Genomic DNA, 25,339 nt, shown 5'->3' with positions numbered 1-25,339 from the left:
GCGGTAACTCGTGATTTTTCCGCCTCATTGAGGTTTTAAAGTTACGTAAGATGATAAAATCCCCTCCTTCAGAGGCAGAAAGTGTCGGAGTGACATGGAGGTCTGATGTGACGGCTCGGAGAGGATTACCTCACCGGGTGAGAGACAGCCAAGCACAACAGAGAGAGAGAGAGAGTCTACCAGTTCAGACGAGCTCATGTATGTTTTGTTTTTGCCTTATGCAGATTTTTTTTATGTAATTTCTATTGTTTTGGGGGGTTTTCTTTTATATGGAAGTTTATGAGCGACAAAACTGCTGAGTGAGCAAAAATTTTATTAATGTTGTAAAAGAATGTTACAAGTTTGTGCTAAAATTATAGTTTAGATGGTTATTTTGGCTCCTTTTTTTCTTCAACTTCAATTCTAAAATACATTTTAAAATACATTAACAACAACAGGTTTCAGCAGGACACACCCACATCCAGATGTTAGACACTTTACTTTTATAACTGTTGAGGCACTTAATTAAAAACATGACTTTACTGAGAGGGCAGGGTTTGATGCACACGATGCGGCAGCTGACAGATCTGCTTAAAGGGTTTGGCTACGAAAGATCAAAACTGCCGAAAGTGAAAGCACAAAATCCAGGTTTCATCACTTTTTAATTTGTTAATGAATGTATCTCAGCAAACGCTCACATCTGGACTCTTAAAGCTGCGTTCCATTATGGCCACTTTAAGGAAACGTAGCGAAGTAGAAATATTCTGTTACAAATTAAAGACCTTCATTCCAAATAATACAAAAATACCAAATAATTAAAAGTATCAGAAAACTTAACTGAAAGTGTCAAAAGTGAAAAATGCTCATCTTTCAGACTGGACCCAGGCAGTGATTTATTACGTTATTGATTTGTAACTAAAGTCTAATCAGCGTTTTAATGTTGGTCAAGACGAAGCTCATGTTTGTTACTTTAGTCAGTAATAACACATCATATTGTATTTAAAGTCCCAGCTATAGTACACTCACACAGGTGTTTCCTCTCCTCTCTAACCAGCCACAGTCACTGGAAACACCTGCGTGAGCGTGAAAAGCGTTTAATGTTTGTAGTAACTGTAGTTGTTTAGATAAATGTAGTGCAATAAAAAAGTACAATATTTGTATTTGTATATATGTACTTGTCGTGTAATAGAGAGGCTAAGTCACTCGCTTCCGCTTTGGGACAAAATACGGACGTAGTCAACGGCGAAAGACAATTCATTTTTTGATCATGGTTGAACTGAGCCCTGAATTACACACATGATATTTGTCAATTTAAAAGATAATTTTGTCCATCAAGAAAGTTGCAGTTTTGTCCTAAAACAGTAAAGTTACATGTCGTTTTGAGTGAAAACCGTTAAATGAACTACATCTCTCGTCTCGCACAACATGTTAGTGCGGTAATGCTAGCTAACGTTCATTTCTTGGTTGCTGCTAGCTAGATGACTTAACTGTGTTCCACACAGAAATATATCTCACCTGATTAATCCAACGACTCACGTCATCTACACATGGAAGTTCTTTGACGTTAGCTTCAGTCATTGAGAGAAAAAGTTACGAGATCACATACGCGACTTTTGTATTTGTGGTCTTTGTAATTATGTATTTTCACAGTCTTATACCTCAACAGTTTTACATCAAACTGCGACTTTCTTGACGTTCAAATGTTCATTTTAATGTTCATTTTAAATTGACCATCATCATGTGTGTAATTCAGAGCACAATTCAAACAGGATCTAAATATTAGTTGTCTCACGCCGTTGACTACCGTACATATTTTTTCCAAAGTAAGGTCCCATGGTGGTCCACCGGAAGGGGAGGGGCTTAGGCTCTCTATAGTACAATTAATTTGGTGTTTTGTCATTAATAAACTTCCATATAGGTCCAGTTTAATGATGTAAATTCAGTCATTGTCTCTGATATTCTCTGTGAGCATTAAATATGAAACTCTGTCGAAACAGAAATTTCAAATCAGACATTTGATGCACAGCGATGGACATAATGTGGAACAGCTCCAAAGACTGATTCCTAATTGAAATGTTTTGGAGGACCTGTAGGGGGTGCTAAACGCCCCCCTGGCCTGCTTGGTTAGTTGCCAGACTTGGCAGAGAGACGGTTTGAGGCTTAAAGTTTTACAGTTAACAGTTGATTTCCCTCCAGACGATTAAAAACTCAGTGACAGCAGTAAAACCAGCAGCAGCAGCTCGTTAGTGCCGACATGAAAGAGACTTTCCATCGCAGCGTTTCACAGTTTTAGCTGATGAGACAGAAAACTGCTAAAGTTTCAGTCGCACTCAAACAGCTTATTTCAGTTATCAAACTCACAAATATTGTCAACAAATACTGTAATTATTACTTTTTGTGCTGCATTTGATTCCTTGTTTTAGTTCTTTGATACCAGATAGCTTGTTAGAACCATTTTGAAGTGTTTATTTCTAGTAAATTTGAGATTTTGTTGTACTTTGTGGCATTCTGGTATTCATAGCTATTGATACTTTACGGTATTTTTTGTTTCTTTGTGGTACTTTATTGGACACTATAGTAGCAGTTTCTGTTGTACATTTGTACCTTTTTGTCATATCTTTTGTCTCTTTGTGGTACTCTTTCTTTCTTTTTGTATTACTTGTAGTACTTAGTATTCTTTTTAACTGTTTGTGGTAGTTTGGTAGTTTTTCTGTATGGCTTTTTTGTAGTACTTTGATGTACATTTTTCAGTTCTTTGTGGTAGCTTGTGCTTCTGTTTGATGACTTACTTTGGTTGTTTCTAGTACTTTTTGTTGCCTTTGATTATTTGTATCTGTTAGTACTCTTGTACACATCTTTTATGTACCATAAAAGATGTGTACAAGAGTAGTACAGTGGTTCTTTGCGTGCTCTGTCACACTTATGTTAGTTTGTAGTCTTTGTGGTATTTCTTGTTTTGTTGTAGTACTTTGGTGTGTGCTGTGCAGCAGCAGGACTGCAGGACCTTCTCGTGTTTGTCTGCAGAGGTCTGAGGACAGTGTGAGTGATTAGCTTTCATGTTTGGACTCCTGTACGTCGTCCGGCTGAAACAACACGGTGAGATGTTATCCAGGCCGTTAGGACGTTAAACACAAGTTTCTTTGACGAGAGGCCTGATGTCTTTCACGTCGAGTTTTATCCCCTCCACTCAATCAGCTGCTGCTGGAAAGCCTCCGACAGGCTGCGCGGCGCTGCCAAGAATGAGCTACATGATTACACATGTCCTGCATGTCGACGGTCTGCAGGCTTTTCCCACACAGATCTGCTGGAACAAACATCCCAAAGAAAACCCGGACAGGGTATCCAGCACAATGTGGCCCCCTGAAAACACACGTCTAACCACGTGCTGATCCTCGCAGCTCTGTGGACGGCAGGAGGCCTTAACTCAGGCTGATTGACTGAGCAGCGGCCCGAGGCGTCGCAGAGAGTTAATCAGCTAAACAAACGAGAAAAATGTTCTCTGATGGAGATCATACCTCCTGCTCAGCTCTTCAAAGCAACACATCACTTCGTTTAAGAGCTTTAAGGTGTTTTTCTTGTATGTAACTGGGGCCTTGGAAGTCCTGAAAGAGGTCATCTCCTCGGCTGAATTTGAGTCTACAGCGCTGTGGTGAAGATTTAACAGAGAAAGAACTGCAGATGAACTAAAACAGCTTCATCCTGTTTGATCGAGTCGATGCTCTTTAATGATGGGAAAGTGTCGGATAAACAACCCGCTCTGCATTGATGTGGAAAGAACTTAAAGCTCGGCTGAGTTTTCACAGGCTGGGAACGACGAACCCTGACCAGTAAAATGATTTTTGTGTGCCGTCTTAATTTTACTATTTGTTCCCATGATGCAGTGTGGGGTGTAAACAGGAAGTATAATATTGCTGTGGATTCTTTGAGTTAGGATGTGCGCTACGTTTGTTTTTAGCCTATATTGGTTTATATCTGATTTAAATAAGCGCCAGTAAAAGTATCTGAATTAGCTGTTAGCAGTGCCTGTTAGCAGTGTACCCATGGATGTACAGACAACTGTCACTGGATTACTGTGATACTGAAGAAAACTTAAAAACACGATGATTCTCAGGGAGGCTCTGCAGTTCTGACTCAGAGCAGAAGTATGATTTTTGATGCAAATCAGGCTCGAACTCTTAAAAGTAGAAACGTAAGAAAAGTAAAACCCTGGATGTTTGTTCACTTCTGTCAGTCGTGGTTTTCAGTTTCTGAACACCATCAGAGCCTCAGAGTCCTGGAAAAATAAAAAGATTTATAGTTCCTGTGAAAACCATGTGGGACTGAAACATTCTGTACTTGTTAAACTTTTAAAAGACGCCTGTGACGCCGGGTTTGAACCCCGGAGGAGCAGAGGTCAGGTCGATCTGCTGTCTTGACGCCAAACGTGTTCATTAAATGTTGGTCCACAGGCTCCCAGAGGAAATCAGAAGAACACAAAGAGATACGGCGAGCGTGCTCTCTAAATGTGATATCCATCTTAGAAATTATGAGCATGAAATTAAATCAAGCCGTGATTCTCTCTACAGAAACAACAGAGTTCATCATTGAGGGAAAACAGAGAAACTCTGTGAGGCTGGACACAGCGGTGCTTTGAGCTAAATGCTAACATTAACTTGCTAACTTGCCCTCAATGACGATGCTAACATCTTGATGTTGAGCCAACACAGTCCCACTCCCGACTTGTCACATATGGACGTGTGGCTCTGCAGTCAAGTTAGCAACGCTTAGCAACCACAAATATGCAACATCCAGCTAGACTTTCAAAAATAATGTTTCGAAACATCGCCATTTTGAAACGGCACGTTATTTAAGTTGTGAAACGTTGCAGTTTGGTTCGGTTTAGGCGCAAAAAGTACTTGGTTAAGGTTCAGTAGAGATGGTTTGGGTTAAAATAACTACTTACGTCAGTTAATGCGTAACTTAAATAAAAATATTTAATTTTGACTTTTTGTTTCACACAGGACACGAACCCTCCTGGTTCAAAGTCCGGGTTCTGGCTCTCCATCCACCCCAACTAACTCCTTACTCATCCTTTTCTGTTAAATATCGTATATCTGCTGTCACAAATTGACGCTACAGGCCCCCCACTCTGTTGAATTATGACGCTGTAGGGATCCCCAGTGCTGATGGGTCTTGATTATGCGTCCATATGTGACGAGTCAGGGAGTGAGAACGGGTTGGTTTAGCAGCTAAAGTGTTCACCATCTTAGCTTAGCAGCTTAGCATCTATCATTACATCCCGACATCAAAGTAGGCCCCGTCTACACAAACACGGGTATTTTCATAACCGTGAATTTTTCTATGCGGTTCGGCCGTTCGTACACACGGAAGCGCAGTATCAGGTCACTGAAACCGAACATTTTTGAAAACCCCTGTCAGGGTGAGGATTTTAAGAAACGCCGGTTGCAGTGTAGTCGTGTAGACGGTAAAACCGGGGGTTTTGCCTTAACGTTATACGCTGTGTTTGATGTGAGATTGTGCGCCACTGCCTGCTTTCTTTACAATTTTATTAGGCTCTGAATGGCCAACATGGCTTTACAGTTAGGGTCATATTGCCGCCAGGTGGTTTGGCGTGCTCTTGACAGCGCTTGATAGCGTGTTTGCGTTTTCATGTGGATGGAGATTTTATTTTAAACAAAGGAGGAAAAACTCCAGTTATAAAAACACCCGTGTCCGTGTGGACAAGGCCTTAGAACCGCTGCAATAGACTGACGTTACAATAAAAACAACCAGTTTAATTGATTTTCAGAGAGATGAGGAGGTGAAATTATCAAGAAAAAATGAACTAGCAGCAGCAGCTCAGCAGCTCCAGCAGCACTAGGAGAGTATAAGTATCGTTCTTTTTCTGCCTTCCCGTTGGTCTTTGAAGCTGCCAACACAAACCTCTGAAGTTCTGTCTCCAACAGGCAGAGGAATGTGACAACAAGTCTCGGATCCAGTCAGAACCAGAACGGAAAGCTTTCTCTGTCTGTTTTCCCTCCAACTGATCGGTCTCGTTTGTTGAAGTGTTTCTCCTCTAATTATCTACAATTTCTTCTAATGCGACTCAATTTGAGAAACAATTTGGCAGCGGAACATTGGATTTATTCAATGCTCACTGGCACTACGGCAGGAATAACAGAAGGAAAGAGCGCTGTTGAAATGACAACAACGTGTGGAGGATTCACAGAAGTACTTCCAGATTGTTAGAAAAGGAAACACATTAACTATACTGGTCAAATTTGACATTAACACCGTCACTAAATATCTTTACAACATGTCAAATTTGGATTTTCACTATAAAGTTTTTGGAAACTTGAGCAAAACCTTTTAAAACTTGAAATCCAGTGATTTTATTTTAAAAATGATGAAATTAAGAGAGTTAGTGGGTCAAACCTTTAACTTCATATCTCATCATCAATCAACTGTGTTTTTATCTTGACACTCAAGTATCTCATTTAGCTTTGTACATTTGATTAAATAATAAGCCTCCATAATTTCCTTTACTTCTCTCCTCACGACTCGTCTAATCCCCCATTTCTTCTTCTTCTTCTTCAGTGCGCCGTCAGAACATGAAGATTCGGATCAACGCCACTGGCGACACCATCGTAATGAAGTTTGTGCGTCCGAATCCGGACGTGAAGCTGGAGGGTTATATTCTGGGTTACGGCAGCAGCATGTTCTCCAAACAGTTCATCCAGCTGCCCGAGAACGGACAACCATACGAGACTGAGATGGGTAAGATGGGCTACGGAAAATCATTTTTACTTGGGTCCCCTCTGGGCCTCCGTACTTCTTAGCAAAGTGGTTTATTGTTTTGGTGAAATGTAAGAAAAGTGGTAAAACTGTGTGAAGCCTATTTTTTTCCTTTCTGATGAAGGTAGGGAGACATTAGCTTTGCTCCAGTCTATTCCTGTATGTTGGCAAGATTAGAAGTCGAAACACGCAGAACTTTGGCTGGAGTTTGGTGCAAAGGTTCCCACCTTACTATAATGATTTTGGCTCACACTCCATCACTGGCACCATCCTAAACAGGTTTTAGCGTTCGGATTGGACCGGCCTGACTATTTTACTGTTTTAATAGACGATAAACTGATTATTAAACATTAACAGCAGTTTCTGCAGGAACTATTTAAACACGTTGCAGTAAATGAGGGTTTCTCTCTTGTTGTAGGACTGAAGGGTTATTTTCTCTCTAAACCTCCGTGTCTAAACATTCAGACTCGTGGGAAAGAGTGAGATTCCCCAGAAAAACTTTGGGGAAAAGCAGAACGTGAGAAGCTTTGAGAAGCAGAGGACTCAGCAGCAGGTGGCTCTGATCCTTGTTCTGAAGCTCAGCCAAGAATCTTTATCCCATTGGGACCAAAACCAGTAAAAGTTACAGCGGTGTGACATGTTTAAGGCAGCGTATCATCGGCCACAGTGAGGGGGTTAACAGAGAACCTGCTGAAAGTCATCCTTCAACACCATCTTCTCTAGAGGCTGATTGTGTTTGCACTCCTGCAGATTTCTGGGATAAACGATTGCAGTGCAATTTGCCATTTTGACCTGAATGATTATGTGTAACTCATATTGACTGACAGAGAGCCAGATTTTCTTTTCGATGAGAGTGCACAGACTTTGTGCTGTTTAAAAGGCTGTTTTTTCTTTCTAATGAAAGTGGAAAGACACCAACTTTGCTCCAGTCTCTTCCTGTATTTCAGAAAGATTAGAAGTCAAAACGCCCCGAAATCTGGCTGGAATTCAGTGGACAGGTCACCACACCGACATGATGATGACTTTTGTCCTTTTGATTTTTTGTTTTAAGTCTCATCATTCTTTTCTGTTAAAGACAGAAAAAGACATTTACATTGTAAATGTCTGAATTTGGCTGAAGTTTGGTGGACAGATCACCAACAACAAAAACTACTGAATCTGTTATCTTTACAAATTAAAAACAGGTTTTCCATCAATTAGCTCTTTGGCACCACATGACACGCTGTGTTTAAGTACAGCTGGGAAAATCTTCTTCCGTGCTGCGTTTCCTTTGTACTCTGAGGATATATTAAACCCTGAAGATAAATGGGTATACAGTTTACTTTCAGGAGGAAGTTGAGCTCCCCTGGGAGACTTTTAATTTAATCTCCGTCTCCATTTTTGTCGCTCATCTCTCATCGCTGCTGTTTCTGCCCTGAGGTCACCTGTCAATCAAACGGTGTGGGGGCGGGGCTGTGGTGTCAGGGCTAAACAGTTCCAGTGGTGTTTACCTTCCTGCTTAAAAGCCCTCAGTAGAGAAGCATCCATCAGCAGCTCAGCCGCAGTGTTGACTCTTTAAATCCGAGGCTGCTGGTGGTTTGGGGTTTTTTTTAGCCACATGAGACACAAAGAGAGCTACTCGATAATTTCCCCTGCAGGAAAACTGGTTTTGGTTCATGTGTACTCTGCAACTCTCTTACAATATTATGTTTTTATTAGGCTTTTGCAAAAGGCAGAAACACTATGAAAAAAAAAATTTAAATAATAGTCTCATTATTAGATGTTGTTTCTGATCGGTCCACCAAACAAAAGGAGAGAAATTAAGAAAGATTTAAAGAAAGAAATACAGAAATATAATAAACCCTGTAAATGTTCTAAATGATGTGGATCTGTCCACCAAACGTCAGCTAAAATTTGGGCATTTAAAACATATAAATTGATGCTGCAAAGTTTCAGATCAACAAGATTTATTCAGAAAGTCAAAGTGAAATGGAACTCCAACAAAGGCAAAGATTAACTGTGTTTAACCTCCTGACCTTCTTGACAAATGCTGCTGATAAATGTTCCAACAAGACCAAAAAAAAGAGAAAATAAAGCAGCGAGGGAGAAAGAGGAAGACAAACACAGACTCTGCTGGGTCTTACAGGAGATTACAGGTGATTGATGAGGTCAGAAGGCGAAGTGGGGGGGTGGGGGGGCGGGGCATGTTTCCACCAGTCGTGGGCAAAGAAACCAAGTGAGTGTATGAAGCTTTGAAGAGCAGGAGGTGAATGAAACCTCTCAGGGTTTGTTTCAGCGAAAACGTTCATCCAGAGGTTTGTCTTAAAATCCTGTCATTTAGAATGAGGTCTGGTGTGGGATGAGATGACCTTTCAAAAGCTTCTGATGCATTTAATAAAGCAACACTTTTATTTGTGCCGCTGGTAAATGCTTTCAGGTATAAAGATGAGGAGTCCTTTACCCGGCGGACTTTACCTATAATGCTGCTGACAGCTTTTTTCATTCATTAAACCATCGTGTTTCTGTCGGTTCTCTAAGAATCATGTGGAGACCAGCGGGGACGTCTCGTCTGTCCAACAGAAACAGTCATTTTATTTCTACATTTCTGCCACGCTGATCTGTTGTGTAACAAGACTTTAAGTGACTGTTTATTTTAAATGTAAGTCGCCTCTGAAACATCAGATTTTTAGAAGAAGTGTTTCAACATGCCGTCCTCGTGTTTCACAAAGTCCCTCTGTAATTGCTCACATCTGTGCGTCTGCTCTGCGTTCGCCATGACATCATCATCATCATTATAGCCGCACGTTTCCATAACAAAGTGCAGCATTCCTCGCATGTTTCTGATGCTCACAGGACGAACAGGAGAAACTGTGTACATGATGTACCGGCTGCAGTAGTACGTGTAGTATTACAGGTTGGAGCTCCGCACGTTTTCATCTTCAGTCTTTTGACTCATTTATTTCTTATTTACTGGACTTTTTTTGTTCGGAGACGTGTTGGTCTGGACTCTGTCCTGGATCTGGTCAGTTGAAACGATTGTACAGTATAAAGGACGTGGTGTCTCTGCTCGGCCCCCTCAGTGCCACAGAAATCCAAACCATCTGTGGGGCCCGTCATTCCTCTGAGCTCATTTAACCTCTTCAACCCTGAGTTTCTTTACATGGTTTTACACACATTTCTGCAGAGCCACTGAGACACTGGAGGGTTTCCTTCACAGCGCGCTGCGTTCAGCAGTCTGTATGAGAAGTTAAATTTTCTGGGGGACATTCACCTCTACGGTGTTTGTCATTTCAGCTGTTGTAATTCAAAGAACCACTCAAATGAATTTGAGGACAGTTTCTTCGTTGCTGATCTCAGTTGTCTGCTTTCCAGAGCAGCAAAAGGTTTCAGCTCTGAAAACTACAAAAGAACAAATTAAAAACAGCAGTAGAGCCAAAGGACGTGGAGTAAAACCTCATGTTCATGTTTTTTTTTAGATAAACAAAGAGATTGTCTGATACTTTTCTTTTCAGACCATGAAACTGAACCTGATCTGATCTCCTAAACATTTACCTGAATCCACTTTCTTTTCCAGACGCAGAGCCCAAGTACCTGGTGGCCGTCCAGCCAATCCCGGCCAACGACGTGAAGAAACACTGCACAGGTAAGCCGACCACTTCCTGTTTGTTGGGGCATTCTGCCGTGCGCGCCGACTGGAGGTCTCACTCCGTCCTCACCTGTGTGCACAGGGAAGGTGAACCTGGAGAAGCCGCTGCACCTGGTGATCGGCTCCGTCAGCCCCACGGCCGTGCTGCTGTCCTGGGGAAACTACCTGAAGACGCCCTACGAAGGGAACATCATGAACGAGTGTCTGGAGGACGGGTGAGAGCCGATCATGATTATTTGAAGAGGCCTGGTACTGACCTGAGAATAAACCTAACTGTCCAGTAATCATGGGGCGGGAACTATTTTGTAACGACCCAGTTAGTGTGAAGCAGACCGAGACCTGCGGGCGATAAGAAACAAGTCTTCCTCACGTGTTCCAGATTCATCAGAAAATCATCTTTTAGACGACGGGTTGGTTTGGTTTGCTAAACATTAAAGTGTTTTATGTGCGTATGTATGAGGAAGCACTGAGCAGCCAAGCCTTCGACCAATCAGAGCGACCTGAAACTGCTGCGTCTGTCTTTGAATGGTCCGTGTGTGTTGAGTGACACCGAGCAGCTCTCTGTCTCCTGCCTCCAATTAGCTGTTTTTTTCCGTCGGAAAGCTGGGCCCGGGCCTCCTCTGCTACTCTGGGCGTCTCGTTAAAATGTCAGGTCCTTCTGTGGAGTGTTTGGCTGCTGCTTCTGAGTATTTGGAGCCCTGCTCTAAAAAACACGACCCGAGACATGGGCTCTGCTTCCCGCCAGAAGTAACAACACCTAATGGGAGGCGTTGTTTCCACGCTGAGGTCACGGTGCTAAAGACGGCCAAAGAGAAACCACACAGGCTGAACACTCGGTGTCTGCTTGTTAATGTCATTCGTCCTCCGGCACCTCGGGTCTTGCTAGCCTGACGAGCGAGCGCTTGGCGTTGTGGAGGCGCCGCACTCCAGTCGTCAAAGTCAGAGAGCCGTACGAATGCGTTTTCTGTCGCCGTCAGTGAAACTTTGATGAATTCATTTGGTTCTGACTTCCAGGTGCAGCTGAACACATTGAGTCTTCGGTTTTAGCTGCTTCATCAGAGGCCTGACGAACTCTATCGCCAGACACGAACATCTGCAAAACCCCACAACGTATTTAGACATGCGTGATTCAAATGATGTTGGTCACTTGGCCCACTGCTTTGGTCCAGACTCAAATATCCCAACAACTATTGAACAGATTGTGATGACATTTGGTTCGGACATTCATTTATGCATTAATGAGTAGTGAGAGTTTGGAATTCTGTTGCCTCCTTGGGATTTGAGGTTTGAGACCTGGCTTTCCCTGCTCCCGTCTGCCTCCAGGTTCTACACCATCCGCTACAGAGAGAGGAACAGGAAGTGGATCTATCAGACCTGCCCAACCAGCGACACGGTCATCGACAACCTGAAACCCAACACGCCATATGAGTTCGGCGTCCGCTCCAACAAGGACGACCGCAGCGGCACGTGGAGCAAACTGGTCGTCCACAACACCAACATGGGCAGTAAGGAGTCTTCAGTCTTCAGTAGTATTACCAGTAAATCAGAAACAATATGAAGATGAGTCTTTGATCCTCGCTGACATATTTCAGAAGGTATAAAAATGTTTCCATTTTGGTTAGCGGCCCACGTCTGTAGCACTGATTTGAGTATTTGCTAGTGTTGTGGTCAAGACCCCCTAAACCAAGACCAGGTCAAGACCAAGACCAGAGTTCATCAAGACTGGGACAAGACCAAGACTATTAGGGGCTGAGACCAAGTCGAGACCAAGACCAGTTCCCCACATTACATGACACACAATAAAATGTGCAACGAGATCACAGGTACTTCTCAAACTGATCTGAAAGATCCACATTCCCGTTAAAACACCAACATACAAACACTAAGAGCTGAAATCAACATAAGCGTCTTTATTCAACGATCCATCGCAGGGAGGGGGGGCAGTCGTTAACGGGAACAACACATGTTTAATTAGGGTTATTGGTTGCATCTGAAGCAGTATGTTTTACATCCAATCAAAGTTAGGATGTTAACAAAGAAATGTGACGATGCAAAAGCGATTTATTGATGTTCCCAAGGTTACGGTCTATAGTGGTCTTGAAATAAAATCCTCAATGTCCGAGACCGAGACAAGAGTACAAATTCGGACGAGTCTCGAGTGCTACAACACTAGTTTGGTTGGAAGGTTAACATTTATTGTAGACATGTAGGTTACACAAGTGTTGTTTTGACTGACTCCTGCATCAGGACTGTCAAGTGCTGTTAAAACAGTAATTATATAAAACCTGTTTGTCTACAGTTCCAATCACATTTAGCTAAAAACACTAGAATTTTCTAGATTTGCGTTCATGCACATTATATCACACCATATCATGACTTAATGTTCTAATCGTATCTTTAGTTTTAATCTATTTTACATTTTTATATTTTATGTTGTCTATTTTTATATAATTTGATCTTGTAAAGGTCAGGGAAATGCGGAGTCATTATTCTTACTGTTTCAAAGTCATACTTACATACATAAAAAATATATTTGATTCCTTGGTGTGTTTTGGTATCTTGATGGGATTCACTTGTTTGTCTAATGTTTTGGCTAAAACCCACCCTTTTAAAGAAAGAACAGAACGGTTACTGACTTTCCTGGTTCCCTGCATTGATTTCCTCCCCTTTTTTGGATTTCACAGATAAGAAGGCACAGACGCCGTACAAGGTGCACAGTCCTCTCGTGAAGCCGCTGGTACGTAACCTGCTGCGTTCACTTGTTTTATACGTGAAGATGAGCGCTGATGATTTGTTAATACCAACCAGGAACCAATAACTCTAAACAAAAATCATTTACAACTAAATATTGATTTGTCGTAATTTATTGTGAGATATGAGATCACATGTCAACAAAAGGAGCTGTGTCCCGCCTGCAGAGGCGTTCTGGGTTTCTTTAACTTACTGTCTAGCTCTGTAATCTTAGCGTGGCTTTAAAGTAATTTTAATATAATCTTATAATCAATATAATAATTTTATGTTCATGTAATGACATTTATTCTGTGATCAAGAGAAACCAAATCTTATTTACATCCCTGGTCTCTGTTAGGGGGAAATGAAATCGGACTTTTCTCTCTAATTGTTCCGATTTGTTTGGGAGGCTGTAAACTCCTGCTATCCTGTAGCTTCAGAATAAAAGCTTGAACCAAACAGCTTGCTTTAACATGCAGGACCTGACTGAGCTGTGCCTGGACACATTTCTGTCACGCCTACAGTTCACTCACACTGTTTAGTCTGACCTATGGAAGTCCGTGGCTGCCACTATTATATCATTTACTTTGTATTGATGTGCATGTTGTGTGTGGTGAATTAAAGTTTAATAATTTTATGTTTACTCGATTTTAAAATTAGACATAAATCAAATTCAAATGTAAAAGTAATGAGAAAAATAAATGTCCTTCTATTTTATGTACTTTTGACATATTTATGTCTTTCATGCTGCTACAACACAGAGCAGAATGCAGAATACAGCAGTGCACTCTGGGATTGTAGTTGGCGTATCTTCGTTAATTTGGTTTATTTGAATGTTTTTCAGATCATTTCCCAAATCATGAGCCTGAAGTTAATATTTTTTGTCTTTCAGAAACCCCAAACTCTGTTCCCTCCTCGTACCGGTAAGATTTGGGATTTCTCTAAATAACTTACAGTATTACTGAACTTGTTGAGGCAGTGTTTGTTGCTGTTTGGTCATTATTTCTGCCTGACACAATTCAAGGAATGTACAGGTACGCAGAGTCGGCACACGCTGGACTGCTCTGTGTAATCCATCTGTTTTCATGATAATAAAGCAGAGAATAAAAGCTCTGGCAGACTTTGCAACATGTTCAGGCTGGTTAGAAACTCAGTCTGCAGGAGGAAGCTTCCAAGTTCACAGTCCATGTTAGCAGCAGATTATATGCTCTTTAACAAAATGAGGAATCCAACTAACATTTTATTTGATTACTTCACTGCAGTTAACAAACTGAGAGGAGGCCACAGCGAGTCTTCACACAGTTTATTTAACCCCCGCAGATATTCACATTACAAATAAAGAAAAGCAGCAAATCCTCCCATTCAGAAGCTGTAATGAAAGAATGAGCTCAACCTGAATAAATTACTGAAGTGGGAAACCAATCTTACCACCTTAGGTCTCAGGTTTTAAATGGCAGCCTAAACCTGGGTGTTTCAGAGCCCCGATGTGAACCAAAACTCAAAACTGCAATGTACTATCTGGTTTTTAAAGGCGTCCTCAGACACAAAACAGAGAGATTAACAGACAATGAAAGAAAAGCTAAATAAATAATAGTGATGTTGATAAAACAGCACAAAACAATATAATCAGTAATAACAACAAGGAGACACATTTGTCAAATATTTCAAATTAAATTAAGGGAAAGTCGTGTTCCCCTCAAATCTACTTAATTTATAAATTAAAGAATTTTTATTCACTTGAATGAATCTCTGGGTGCATCTTTATTTATGAATTAAGGGAATTTGTGTTTTGTTGGTCCATCCAAGACTTCCACGGCATCGTCTGCTGACTGCCGTCATGAGGCAGCTGAATCTTCTTTTGTCAATTCAACTAGGAGGAGGTTTAAAGAACCGTTATGACCAGATGCCTGCAGTTCATCAATGATCCTGATTTGTTTTATGACAAGAACACAAATGAAATAAGAATAAAAGAATAATTGGAATTATTAAGTGATATTTAATAAGTTCACTTTGTTGATTCAGCAGAACATGGTTTCATTTTAAACTTCCTGTGATGTGTTGATTCGTTCACAGCCATTCACAACAGGACGCTGTCTGGACCCCCTTCTGTGCCCAAAAACCCAGTTTTTCCCGGAGCTCCTCGCACTTCTTTTGGTGATTATCTTTTTATCCCTCCACATGCACAAACACATCACTTCCTCTCCTGCTTTTTTCCACTCAGGGCTGCAGAGACATTTTGAGAATAGAAGCTTCCCAGTCGGGTTGGACTGACTGTGGTTGATCTGAGATGGTTTCAGACTCAGTCCTGACAAACTGAGAGTGAGTGATTATAACACGTGTCAGTAGATAAAAATTGGACTCGCTAACTTGCATTGATTCTTTTGTCTCTTATCCCTTTTTTATTTGCAAAGTGAACAAAATATTTAGGTAGCTGGATGAAACCTGATGTAGCTAATTAAAGTGGACGGTAACTTTACAACAGGACAAAGTAAGACTTTGGCTAAGGCTAAAATGTGAAATCTTTACTGATGTGGTTTCATGTTCATGCCACTGGTACACAGTCAGGTCACCATTTAAGATTCATGAATGTAGCAATTAATCAAGATAAATGCAGCAAAGATCTGCAGATCTATTAAGAGGCCAGGCAAACTGATTGGTTGATCCCATTCCTGTTGGAAGGATTTGAAATGAAACACCAGTAGTGTACCGGATATTATCCAAAATTCAAAGGGACTTAAGAAAACTGCCGTGCCAATGTCTCCAAATGACACCAGGGCATGTTTGTTTCATTGTGTCTTTAAACAATCATGTTTTTTTCCAGTAGTTATTACACGTCACTGCTGTTTAATGCAGATAGCTGCAATGATAACAATAAATGCACCAGATACAATCAGTTACTTGACTCACTCGCTGTTTGTTGGGAACAGGCTTCACCATTTGTGGCAAATGATTTGGAATCCATTTTCAATGACAGTATCAGTCAAAACCGATCTCTGTAGCTATTTCTTTTAAACTGGGTTTACAAACTAACAGACATTTTCTTCTTCACTTTCACCACTTTTTCTTCCATATTTATTTCCTGTAAACGCAACATATTATTTCCCACAGGGCCACCTGAGAGCCGCCAGGAAACTTTACCCCAGCGCGGCTCTGCTGAGCCTGAATGGCCTCATGTGTCACTCGGTAACAAGAAAGATTTCTTTAATCATCCAGCTTTATTCACAGCTTGTCCTTACCTGCTTCAGCTGAGCCCAGTGATGCACCTGGGAGGGGGCGGGGTCTGGGGCGTGCAGCTGTTGAATGGCTGCATGTTAGCATGCCTTGAGCCCAGATAGAAAGTCGATACGAGGCGTGGAGATGATGTCGCTGGAGGTCAGGTGCTGCGAGTAAGTTCACTTTTCCCCGTCCACCCTAAGCGGAGCCATGGCTAGTGTTTTAAACCAGCCTGCTAAAGGTCATGTGACAGCAGTAATGCTCCTTGTGTGCATCCAAAGCCGCCAGTTTTCTTCTCCTTTTCTCCTTTCACCCTGAAATGTTCAGTTGGCTTTTCCATCTTTCCTCAAACGTCAGTGTTATCGTCTCCTCAGACGCCACAGATCTATATCCAGTCTGAACAGGAATGTCTATGTAGAGGACGAGCATGATATATAGCACGGGTAATAATTTATTCAGATTTTTCATGATTTGCTTCAAAACGATTCCTTTGGTTTGTACTGGAAAATAATACCCCATGCAAACATTTTTGGATAGTCTTAACCCCTGACACCAGAGATTTTCACAATACGTTTCCACAATTTTACAATTCCTCAGAAGTATCTTTGGAAAGTGTGGGTTAATGGAGCCGATGATGGGTCCAGCAGAGTTTAAAGGTTAATAAAACATTTTAGGACTTCATAAATGGACTAAATGCCATAAGTATATTTTACTAATAGATTGTTTTTGAAGTATACTAGGCACTGGAGTTAGGTAAAGCCTCATTCACATTTGTAGATCATTTGTCTGTCTGTCTGTCCCTGTCTTCAGTCCTCACTGTGGTTGCTTCATGAAGTCATTGCCATGTTCAATCAGTCTGCATGACAGGACTGCATGTTGGCCAGTTCAGACGCAGACGTTGTTGGATTTTCCCACCAGGGAAAGACAACACAAGTCGTTCTGCAAAATCCCCAACCATCTGTCCCCTCTGTCTGTCTTTCACAAGTACAATGTCTTCAGAACCTTTCTTTATGTCTATGAGGTACATGCTTATGGGACCAAAACCTAATCCTTTGGACATCTGTTTACCAATTGGAGCATCTCTTTAGAAAGTAAGGCTAGACATCATTTGAATATATTTAGTGTTAGTGCCGAAAAAAAAAACAAAATGGGACCTTATCTTGAGGAATATAAAAAAAAGTCTTATATTGGCAGAATTTAAGTATAAGTAAATGAGGAAGAAAATACATAATATTTGGTACTTCACAGTTTAACTTGGTAAAAGTATCAATGGTTGATACCCAGTCATATTTGAAATAAAATTGAAAGGTCTTCCATCCTTTCAAAGACATGTGTCTGGTGACTGTCATTTCTCCAGCAGAGTTGGAGCAACTGAGATGAATCAAATGTCCATAGAATTTAAAATACAGTATATCTCCCGTCAGTCAACCCAAAACAACACTCCAACCTAAGATGATCCGATTCCCATGATCATGGTACCTCTCTCCTCTCTCATCCCAGACAAAGAAAACACTGTCAGAAATGACACCAAGCAACCAGTGGATCATCCTCCTGCCCTCCCCCAATTCCTGCCCACCAAAGCCCCTACCGCCAACGCCTCAACCTCCCTCCTCCTTAAATTACACTCCAGTGGCGACTCACTTCAGGTGCTGACTACTAAGGCGCCCACTAATCCACCTGAGAAGCCTCATAACCCTGCTGGTAATTGCCACCTTCCAACTTCCCTTTATTATTTATTTTTTTGTGAAATAATCGCCACATTTTGGAGACCTGGAGCTACGTCCTGATGAAAATAAGTCTGTGGTTAGAAAATAGCTGTTGTGCTGACTGTGCTGTAAAGCACCTGCTGAGGCAGAACAAAAAAATAAGCCCCTTGATAGTTAAAGGAATGCTACTGTATATCTCTTTACGGCCTTCATGAAAAAAGGAGTGTCATCTGCAAACAATTACACTTTAAAGGCCAAGCTGCTGTCAATTACCTGCTGTTTTACATTTGAGAATTACCTAAATGTAGCTCTAAAATAGTCAAATCTTCCAATTTGACTGCGTCCTCTGGTGGAAAGTAAAGGTTCATGTTGAAAATTGCATTAATCAGAGTTAAGTGTCTCCCCTTCCCCCTTCCACTGCTCAGGATAGTTTGTTTTTCTATTGGGACTTTAACAGTATAACTGTAGGACCTACACAAAAAACAACTGTCTCCTCTACCAGCAATACTTACAGCCAAGCTGCTATTGATTAATTACAGTTTTAGAGGAAGCATTTACATTTTATGATGCTTTTAAAATAGCAAACATGGAAACTTTACAGTGGGTATTCCTGCCTTCCAGCTCCCACTGCACTTTTTTGTAACCTTTTTGCACAGTGTTTTGGAGTATTGGTGTAAAGTATTGGATTTGATATTTCAAAGACCATTAAATCGCAATTGAAAACAGGGATGCGGCTCATCTGAAGGACCCCAACAAACACAGTGTCATCTGCAAAGAGTTAAAATTAAGATGCAGTTTTATATTTAGAAATCATGATTTCTTCATTTCAGAAAATTGAAGGTGGTCCACTTGTCTGTTTAAACCTGTTTCTTTTGTACCTTTGTATGGAGTGACAGGATAGTTTTTTTTCCACAAAAAAAAAAGGTGTTAGTAAAACAGATCTATGTCTCTGTGGCGTTTATGGACTTCCTGAAGCACCTCCACAAAAAAAAGAGAGTCATCTGCAAACATTTGGAAAAGTTCTTAATCTTTCTCCTGTCTCTTTTTATGTTGAACATATTAACTCACTTATTTGTATAACGACAAATAGGTTATACGTATTTTGATTTTTATTCAACAGGTTGTGGACCATCTTTTATTCCGAGAAATGTCAGGTCTTTGTCCTGTTAAACCTTCTCTTTCCCTGACAGCTTTCGGCAAATCACAGGATGGATCATCGCTGCTGACATCAGCTCTGGCCAATGAGAGAGCTAAAGCTAACAACTGGGGTAATAATGACCTCATGAAATGCTTCATGTGTCTTGCAATCAAAGGCAGTCTTGCTCTTTCTGTCTGTGTCTGCTGTTGATGTGCAACCATTTTGTTCCCCCAAGCTTCCAGTTGGCTTCGAGATAGATTTACAATGATGTTTTTGTTCACAGGAATGGCTGCTTACTCCAGGAATTGCCCTATTTGAACACATTTCATCCAACATGGCCTCCAATGTCTGCATGTACCACACAATCTTACAGTCATGGTTGCGTCATCAAAACTCATCTGCAACTTAAATGACTGTGGTTTCCCAAGATTGTGAGCGCTTAAAGACTTATCATGATCCCATCAAACTCATTTGTTCATGGAATTACATTAAATCCATTAGAGTAAAAATCTCCATCACTAACATCACCGCTCAGGGCTGCTGCAAGCTCGCTTGACTGGCAACTTAGATAAAGACTAGATCAGATTGTAATAGTCACTGCCACTGTTTTTGATCTTCTAGGTCAAGGCAGCAAAAGAATTCCCTCTCCTTCACTGCCTTTGCAGCCCTACAACCCGGCAGCTACCACATTTACCAGATCCATGAGGCCTACATCAAGAAATCCCCTCTTTCCCTTCTCTAATGGCCTAAGACAGTCCCACTCCTCCACTAGACCCAGTAACTCATCCCCGACTTCTCGGATACTCGGGGGTAATCCTCCTTGTACCTTTTTCTTGTCTTTCTTTTGATTGAATGTAGTTTGCATTTGACCTTGGACTGAGAAATGTAGTTATAGCTTGGGTTTTGGTCATTAAACACAATGTTTTGTTTTCTTTGACATCCTGTGTTAAACCTGAGGACATTCTTTATTCCTTCAAGGGCGAGAATTAAGTTGAATTAATCAAAAATATTCCTCCTGACACCTACAAGGCTTTGTAGAGAGCAGCCCTGAAAAAATGGTCAAAATCAACAGTAAATGCAGAGAACTCTAAGCTTTAGATTAAACAATGACTGGTCTGTTCTTCAGTATGCCTGGTACTTCCACACACTCCAGTAAAGCTGCTCACTTTGGGGGTTTGAATAGGCTTGTTTTTGACATTACTGCATTCTGGTTCTATATTTGATGATTTGCTGCAATGTCCTTGAAAGAAAATCCCAACAGGTGGAATTTGTTTCTACTCTGTGATCACATATATGTTCAACAGTTTGACTGTAACTGTGACCTGCTAAATGAACCTCACAACCGAACAATCAAACCAGTCCTAGATCTAATAAGTCATGCCTCCACTTTGGGCAACAAACTGAAAACTAACTTTCAACCATTCATTTCTACAAATGTCAATGACAAGATACATACAGGTTTGTCGAACATTTCTTATTTACTACAAAACACAACATTGAACTTTGTTGAATTTCAGAATTTCAGCAGCGAGCTGGGAAGACAGTTTTGTTGTTGAACATTATTTCTTTAGAATACAAATATGTCCCCACAGGACTTGAGTGGTTGTTCTGGTGCCGGGTTCAGTTCTCAGAGACAGTTTCTTTCCCTTCATAACACTTGGTTTTCTCCCAACAGTAAACGGACAGCCACATCGGGGCATTTCCCCACCTAAACCAGCCTTATGGTCCAGGCATCGACTGGGTAAAAAAGCCCTCGTTTGTCTTTTTGTGTTTCATCATTAACCCTTCAGTCACTTTTGCAGCATCTTTACTGCAGCTCATGTTGGTGTTTTTGTCTCCATCCATTTTGTTTATTAATACTTTTATGTCCATCTATCCATCCATCCATCCATTGGTCTGTCCGTCCATGTTGCCTTTTGTCTAACATGTTTGCTGTCTCAACTCAAGCTTCTGCAGGTTTTTAGCTTCTGGCAAGGACTTCTTCAAATAATCAACTGGTTGTTGGAGTTGAAGCTTGATTATTTGAGTTGGTTACATAAGTCCAGTAACAGCAGCACATCATGTCACTGTGTTCCATGTGGTGGTGGGGGTAGGGGAGTGTTTATGTCTGGTTGTGGTTGGGGTTTTGAGTTATTCCCTCAGAGGCCTTCACTGAGACCTGTTGTGGCTCTTCGGATGACCATGTAAAGGTTGTTGCTTATTACACAAAAATATAGAAGGAAAACTATGTTCAAAATGTTTTTAGTAGTTTGACAAACATAGAAAGTTAACCCAAGTTCCACTTACTAGTATATTATATATTAACATAATGGTATAATTATTACACATGGGAAGACATAAATGAGTCCCTGCATGCAAAGCTGGTATTAATAACCAGTATTGTTATCGCTATACTCATGTGTTGTTAGTTTATTTAACAGGGTCCATACAGATAAACATGAACAAGCAACATATTTAAAGTTTATAGGGGTTTTAGTTAAACCTGTTGCTTGTGGGGCTTTAAATTTAAATTTAAACAGCTAAATAAATAAGTGGTCAAAAGAAGTGATGTGGGATACTCTCGAGGGATCCCTACAACGTCCAAGGCCAGCGTCATGTGACTACTTTTGGTTAGCCGTGCTAATGCTACTTATACTGTACGGGGAAGGTAATCAGAGCCAGTGCAAAGGCTTGTTAGCACATTGGTCGGGTGACCCTGGACTTGCATGTCGTAGCGACCCCTGGAGAGTCTCCTGAGCTGCAGTATAGATTCTACTAGCCCCAGTTTGTGCTTCTTATATTAGCATTAGCTTCATTCAAGTCAACATGGGACCCATTTTCTTCTCAGAAAGATAATTACATGGTGATGTATGGAAAAATCCAGAAGATGTTCTGAAGGTTTTTTCTGAAGACTCTTCAAACCGTCCAGATGAAAAGATAATCTGTTTGCTGGCTACACCATAAAAAAAGAGTTTTAACTTGCTTCCCAAGTGGTGACTCTGTTCCCCATCCAGAGTCACAACATGGGAAATGGGTTAGCTATTGGGTGGATTTTGTTCCTCCAAACTTTACAGATACAACTACAACATGAGCTAGACCACATTCAGATGTGGTCCGGATGCTCAGTTTTCTGATCAAGCTAAGAGATCCAAATCACATGTTAATACCAGGTGGAAAAACTCAAAAGAACAAAGTGTTCATGGTGATGATTCACATTGTGCATGTAGAGGTGTGCATGGCCTGTGCAGTGGGCATAAGCTGTTATCGTGTCTTCCATTGGTCTGATCTCCCTTGTTTGATAAAATCAAGATCGATGTTGATCCAGAACATTTTGACAGAAACATACGGGAATTTGTGATAAAAATGCAAAACAGTGGAATGCTCTAAGAAGTACTTTTGGCATCAGTGATTCAGAGTTTGGATAAACCCAAAGGTTTGATAAAGACAGACCCCAGTTTTGATTGCAGTATCTCTCCTGATGCAGTGAACAACTCATTGCTGGAGTCTGACTTCCCTGATGGGTTTGGCCGCTCGGCTCCCAAAAGCGAAGAACGGTTCTATGGTTGGTAAAGGCATGAATTTCGCCTGTCTGCACCCAGAACTTGCCCATGCTGTGTGCTGACTGGCGCTTCAGTTGCTCTACACTGCCAACGCTGCATGGTTTGGTCATATAATGTGTCCAGAGGCAAATCTTTAAAAGGACCACTAAAAAAAAAAAAAAATGGTCGTCAGCTTGCAAGCTTTGGCCAGAAGTTAAGGCGGAGCCGTTGGAAAATACTTTCCTTTTTCGGAAAGTATGTGCTCCTCTGATCGTTAACTTTCTTTTAAAAACCTGACTTTGCAGAGCTTTGCGCTTTTTCTCGCCACAGAAATTGAAAGAAAAAAACTGCTTCTAATTAGGCTGTGATGAACTTGGCGTCTGGATCTTTTCAGCTACTTTAGTCCTTTTTAAATGTTTCTATAGGGTCCCGAGCTACAGCTTTGCTTCTTGCTTGATTGTGATAATATTCAGACATGTTGCTGTGTTTAGAAAAACCCTCACGCAACCGTCGGACAGCATGGCGTGAATCGAGCCGTTTTCATCAGAATGTGGAAACCGCCGTTTGCTTTTTATTGCAGGATTGTTTGTGTGTAAAAAGAGGAAATCATATCAATATTTATTTCATTTAGTCTTGTACTGTAATCAGCCTAATTACAGCACAGTTTCCACGATGGCTTTCCACTATAACGCACAGATTGTACATATAATTGTTCCATGTTTTGTTGACAGGGAACTCTTAATGTACTGTTCAAGAATAATAGAAGCTTTAACCAAGAAATTAAAAGATCTCTTTGAAGCCCAAATAATTTCAAGAAGACCATATTTAAAAGAATAGCAAATATCCACCAGTACAGCACTGCAGGCAGTCTGGCGTCTTTTCTGCCTTCATACATATTTACATGTAATTGATTGAAAGGAATGCGTCTGAATTGTTTCATGTTATGAGCTAAAATGTTTCAGGACTCCATCATCTTTCATGTTTCTGGCTCCGCATTTATTCATTTTGTTTTTGGAACCGGGTCAGTTTCTTGATTGTAAAGAATTTTGGCTTCTCCTTAAATGAGAGAAGTGGGGTGTAATTGGCTGCAGGTTCTGGACCTCAGTCTATGGTGTATTTAGAAAAACACACATGAATTACACAGGATTGGTCATGTTTCGGGTTAATTTGGCATTTGGAAATGGGTATCAAGTTGTACTTTAGGAGTAAACAGCAGATTTTCCTGGAGATTAGAGAGCACCTAGGTAGAAAATAGAACCAAAGTTGCTGTTAGAGCTTCACTGTTGGCCTTATTTAGACAGAAATTCCTGACTTACAGCAGAGGCATTTCTGTCGTGTATTGCACCACTTTGTCAATGGTGGACAAAGGAGCGTTCCACTGTTTTCCTTTAAATTGACCCTTTCATAAGTAAATGCATCTTGGAGTCATCTTGTAGAGAAATACTGAGATGGGTTCAACTATTATTGGAAGGTTACAGATTGGGAAGAAAAGCTGGTTGCTGATTATAAACATCTGATTTATGTTTGATGTACGTTGTTTCTTCCAGGATCCCCTTCTCGCCCGTCCACGGACATCAAAAAAAAAATAAACCTGGTGCGGAAACCCGGAGAAACAGGTAAGAAGTAAAGAAGAGTCCAGATATGATAAACAATACTTTTCTCTTGGTTGGATATTGACTATCGCCATTCTATGTTTTCTTTATAACTAAATATCGGATTTCCCAATTATCTTTTGTTTACATTTTTTCCATTAGACAAGGTGAAGGACTTTAAGCAGACGGACAAGTTGCAGATTCTCCAACCCAAAGTCCCACCAGCAACCACCAAGCCATCCAAACAAGAACGCAAACAAACCACGACTGCTGCACCGACAGCTGGTATGAAGATTTTCACTTCCTTTTCTGTAGAAGCTGACTTTTAATGAGACAGTCTGCAATGGCTTGCAGCTGGCTGATTTTTTGTCAGCGTACCGGCTAACATGGTGAACTTTGTCCAGCCTCCTTTGCACACTCTGGACAGTTTTCGTCACCACCCTTTAATTTCAACAAGCCACATTTTGGAGAATGTAGACATGAACAATAAGCAGCCCTGGCGCCATTTTGACAAAAAAAATAGATATTGCAGGAAAATGTTCTTACCAAAAGTGAACCCTAATCTGGTCGGTCTTGGTGCTGATATCTTGTTTTTGACCAACTTTTTTATGGAAACAAACCCTTCTTTTAGAGGTGGGAACTCACTAATGCTTTTAAGGCTTTTTCACCTCTGGAAAAAACAGTGTAAAACAAGAAATATCTCAAACCTGTTTAGTTATCCCAAGAGACACGGTTACCTAAAGCATTGTGTCCTAAACCAGCGGTACCTCTTCGCAAAAAGAAGATTTATTTTCTGAAATAGTGTCTGTTTGAATGTTTTTATTTAGCCAGTCGACAGGAAACCTGGGAGGACTCTGAGCTGTTCAAACCTCAGCCAGCCTCTGACCTTGACGCCACGGGAAAGAAGCGATACGTTGGTAAGTGAACACACATGCACTGTGTTTTGGCTGTATGGATCTGTAAAACTTGAAAATTGGACTAGGAAAAAACCTTTAAGGAAACTGAACTCCAATCACTAATCAATCCCCCCCCCCCCCCCCCCCCCCCCCCCCCCCCCCACCCCC

The 25,339-nt window shown here is 41.0% G+C and overlaps 1 protein-coding gene across 18 annotated transcripts in view; it reads left to right on the top strand.

The window, feature by feature from the left end:
- Window positions 1-25,339, top strand: part of LOC123971405 (target of Nesh-SH3-like) — a 31,740-nt gene that overhangs the window by 1,232 nt on the left and 5,169 nt on the right. Inside the window, exons 2-17 of one of the 18 annotated variants that reach the window (XM_046050194.1) lie at window positions 6,556-6,735; window positions 10,307-10,375; window positions 10,461-10,593; window positions 11,702-11,883; window positions 13,063-13,115; window positions 14,001-14,031; window positions 15,182-15,262; window positions 16,217-16,291; window positions 17,822-18,022; window positions 19,218-19,295; window positions 19,787-19,975; window positions 20,841-20,906; window positions 22,629-22,706; window positions 24,231-24,299; window positions 24,438-24,560; window positions 25,103-25,192. In XM_046050194.1, the coding sequence (XP_045906150.1) occupies window positions 6,556-6,735; window positions 10,307-10,375; window positions 10,461-10,593; window positions 11,702-11,883; window positions 13,063-13,115; window positions 14,001-14,031; window positions 15,182-15,262; window positions 16,217-16,291; window positions 17,822-18,022; window positions 19,218-19,295; window positions 19,787-19,975; window positions 20,841-20,906; window positions 22,629-22,706; window positions 24,231-24,299; window positions 24,438-24,560; window positions 25,103-25,192 (1,698 nt within the window). The remainder of the gene's footprint in view (window positions 1-6,555; window positions 6,736-10,306; window positions 10,376-10,460; window positions 10,594-11,701; window positions 11,884-13,062; window positions 13,116-14,000; window positions 14,032-15,181; window positions 15,263-16,216; window positions 16,292-17,821; window positions 18,023-19,217; window positions 19,296-19,786; window positions 19,976-20,840; window positions 20,907-22,628; window positions 22,707-24,230; window positions 24,300-24,437; window positions 24,561-25,102; window positions 25,193-25,339) is intronic. The other 17 variants (XM_046050205.1, XM_046050223.1, XM_046050214.1 and 14 more) reach the window with 17 other exon arrangements.

The sequence above is a fragment of the Micropterus dolomieu genome, linkage group LG01, assembly GCF_021292245.1.
Source record: "Micropterus dolomieu isolate WLL.071019.BEF.003 ecotype Adirondacks linkage group LG01, ASM2129224v1, whole genome shotgun sequence".
NCBI lineage: Eukaryota > Metazoa > Chordata > Actinopteri > Centrarchiformes > Centrarchidae > Micropterus > Micropterus dolomieu.
Note: the sequence above shows the minus strand (reverse complement) of the source record. Positions and strands in the feature narration are given on the sequence as shown.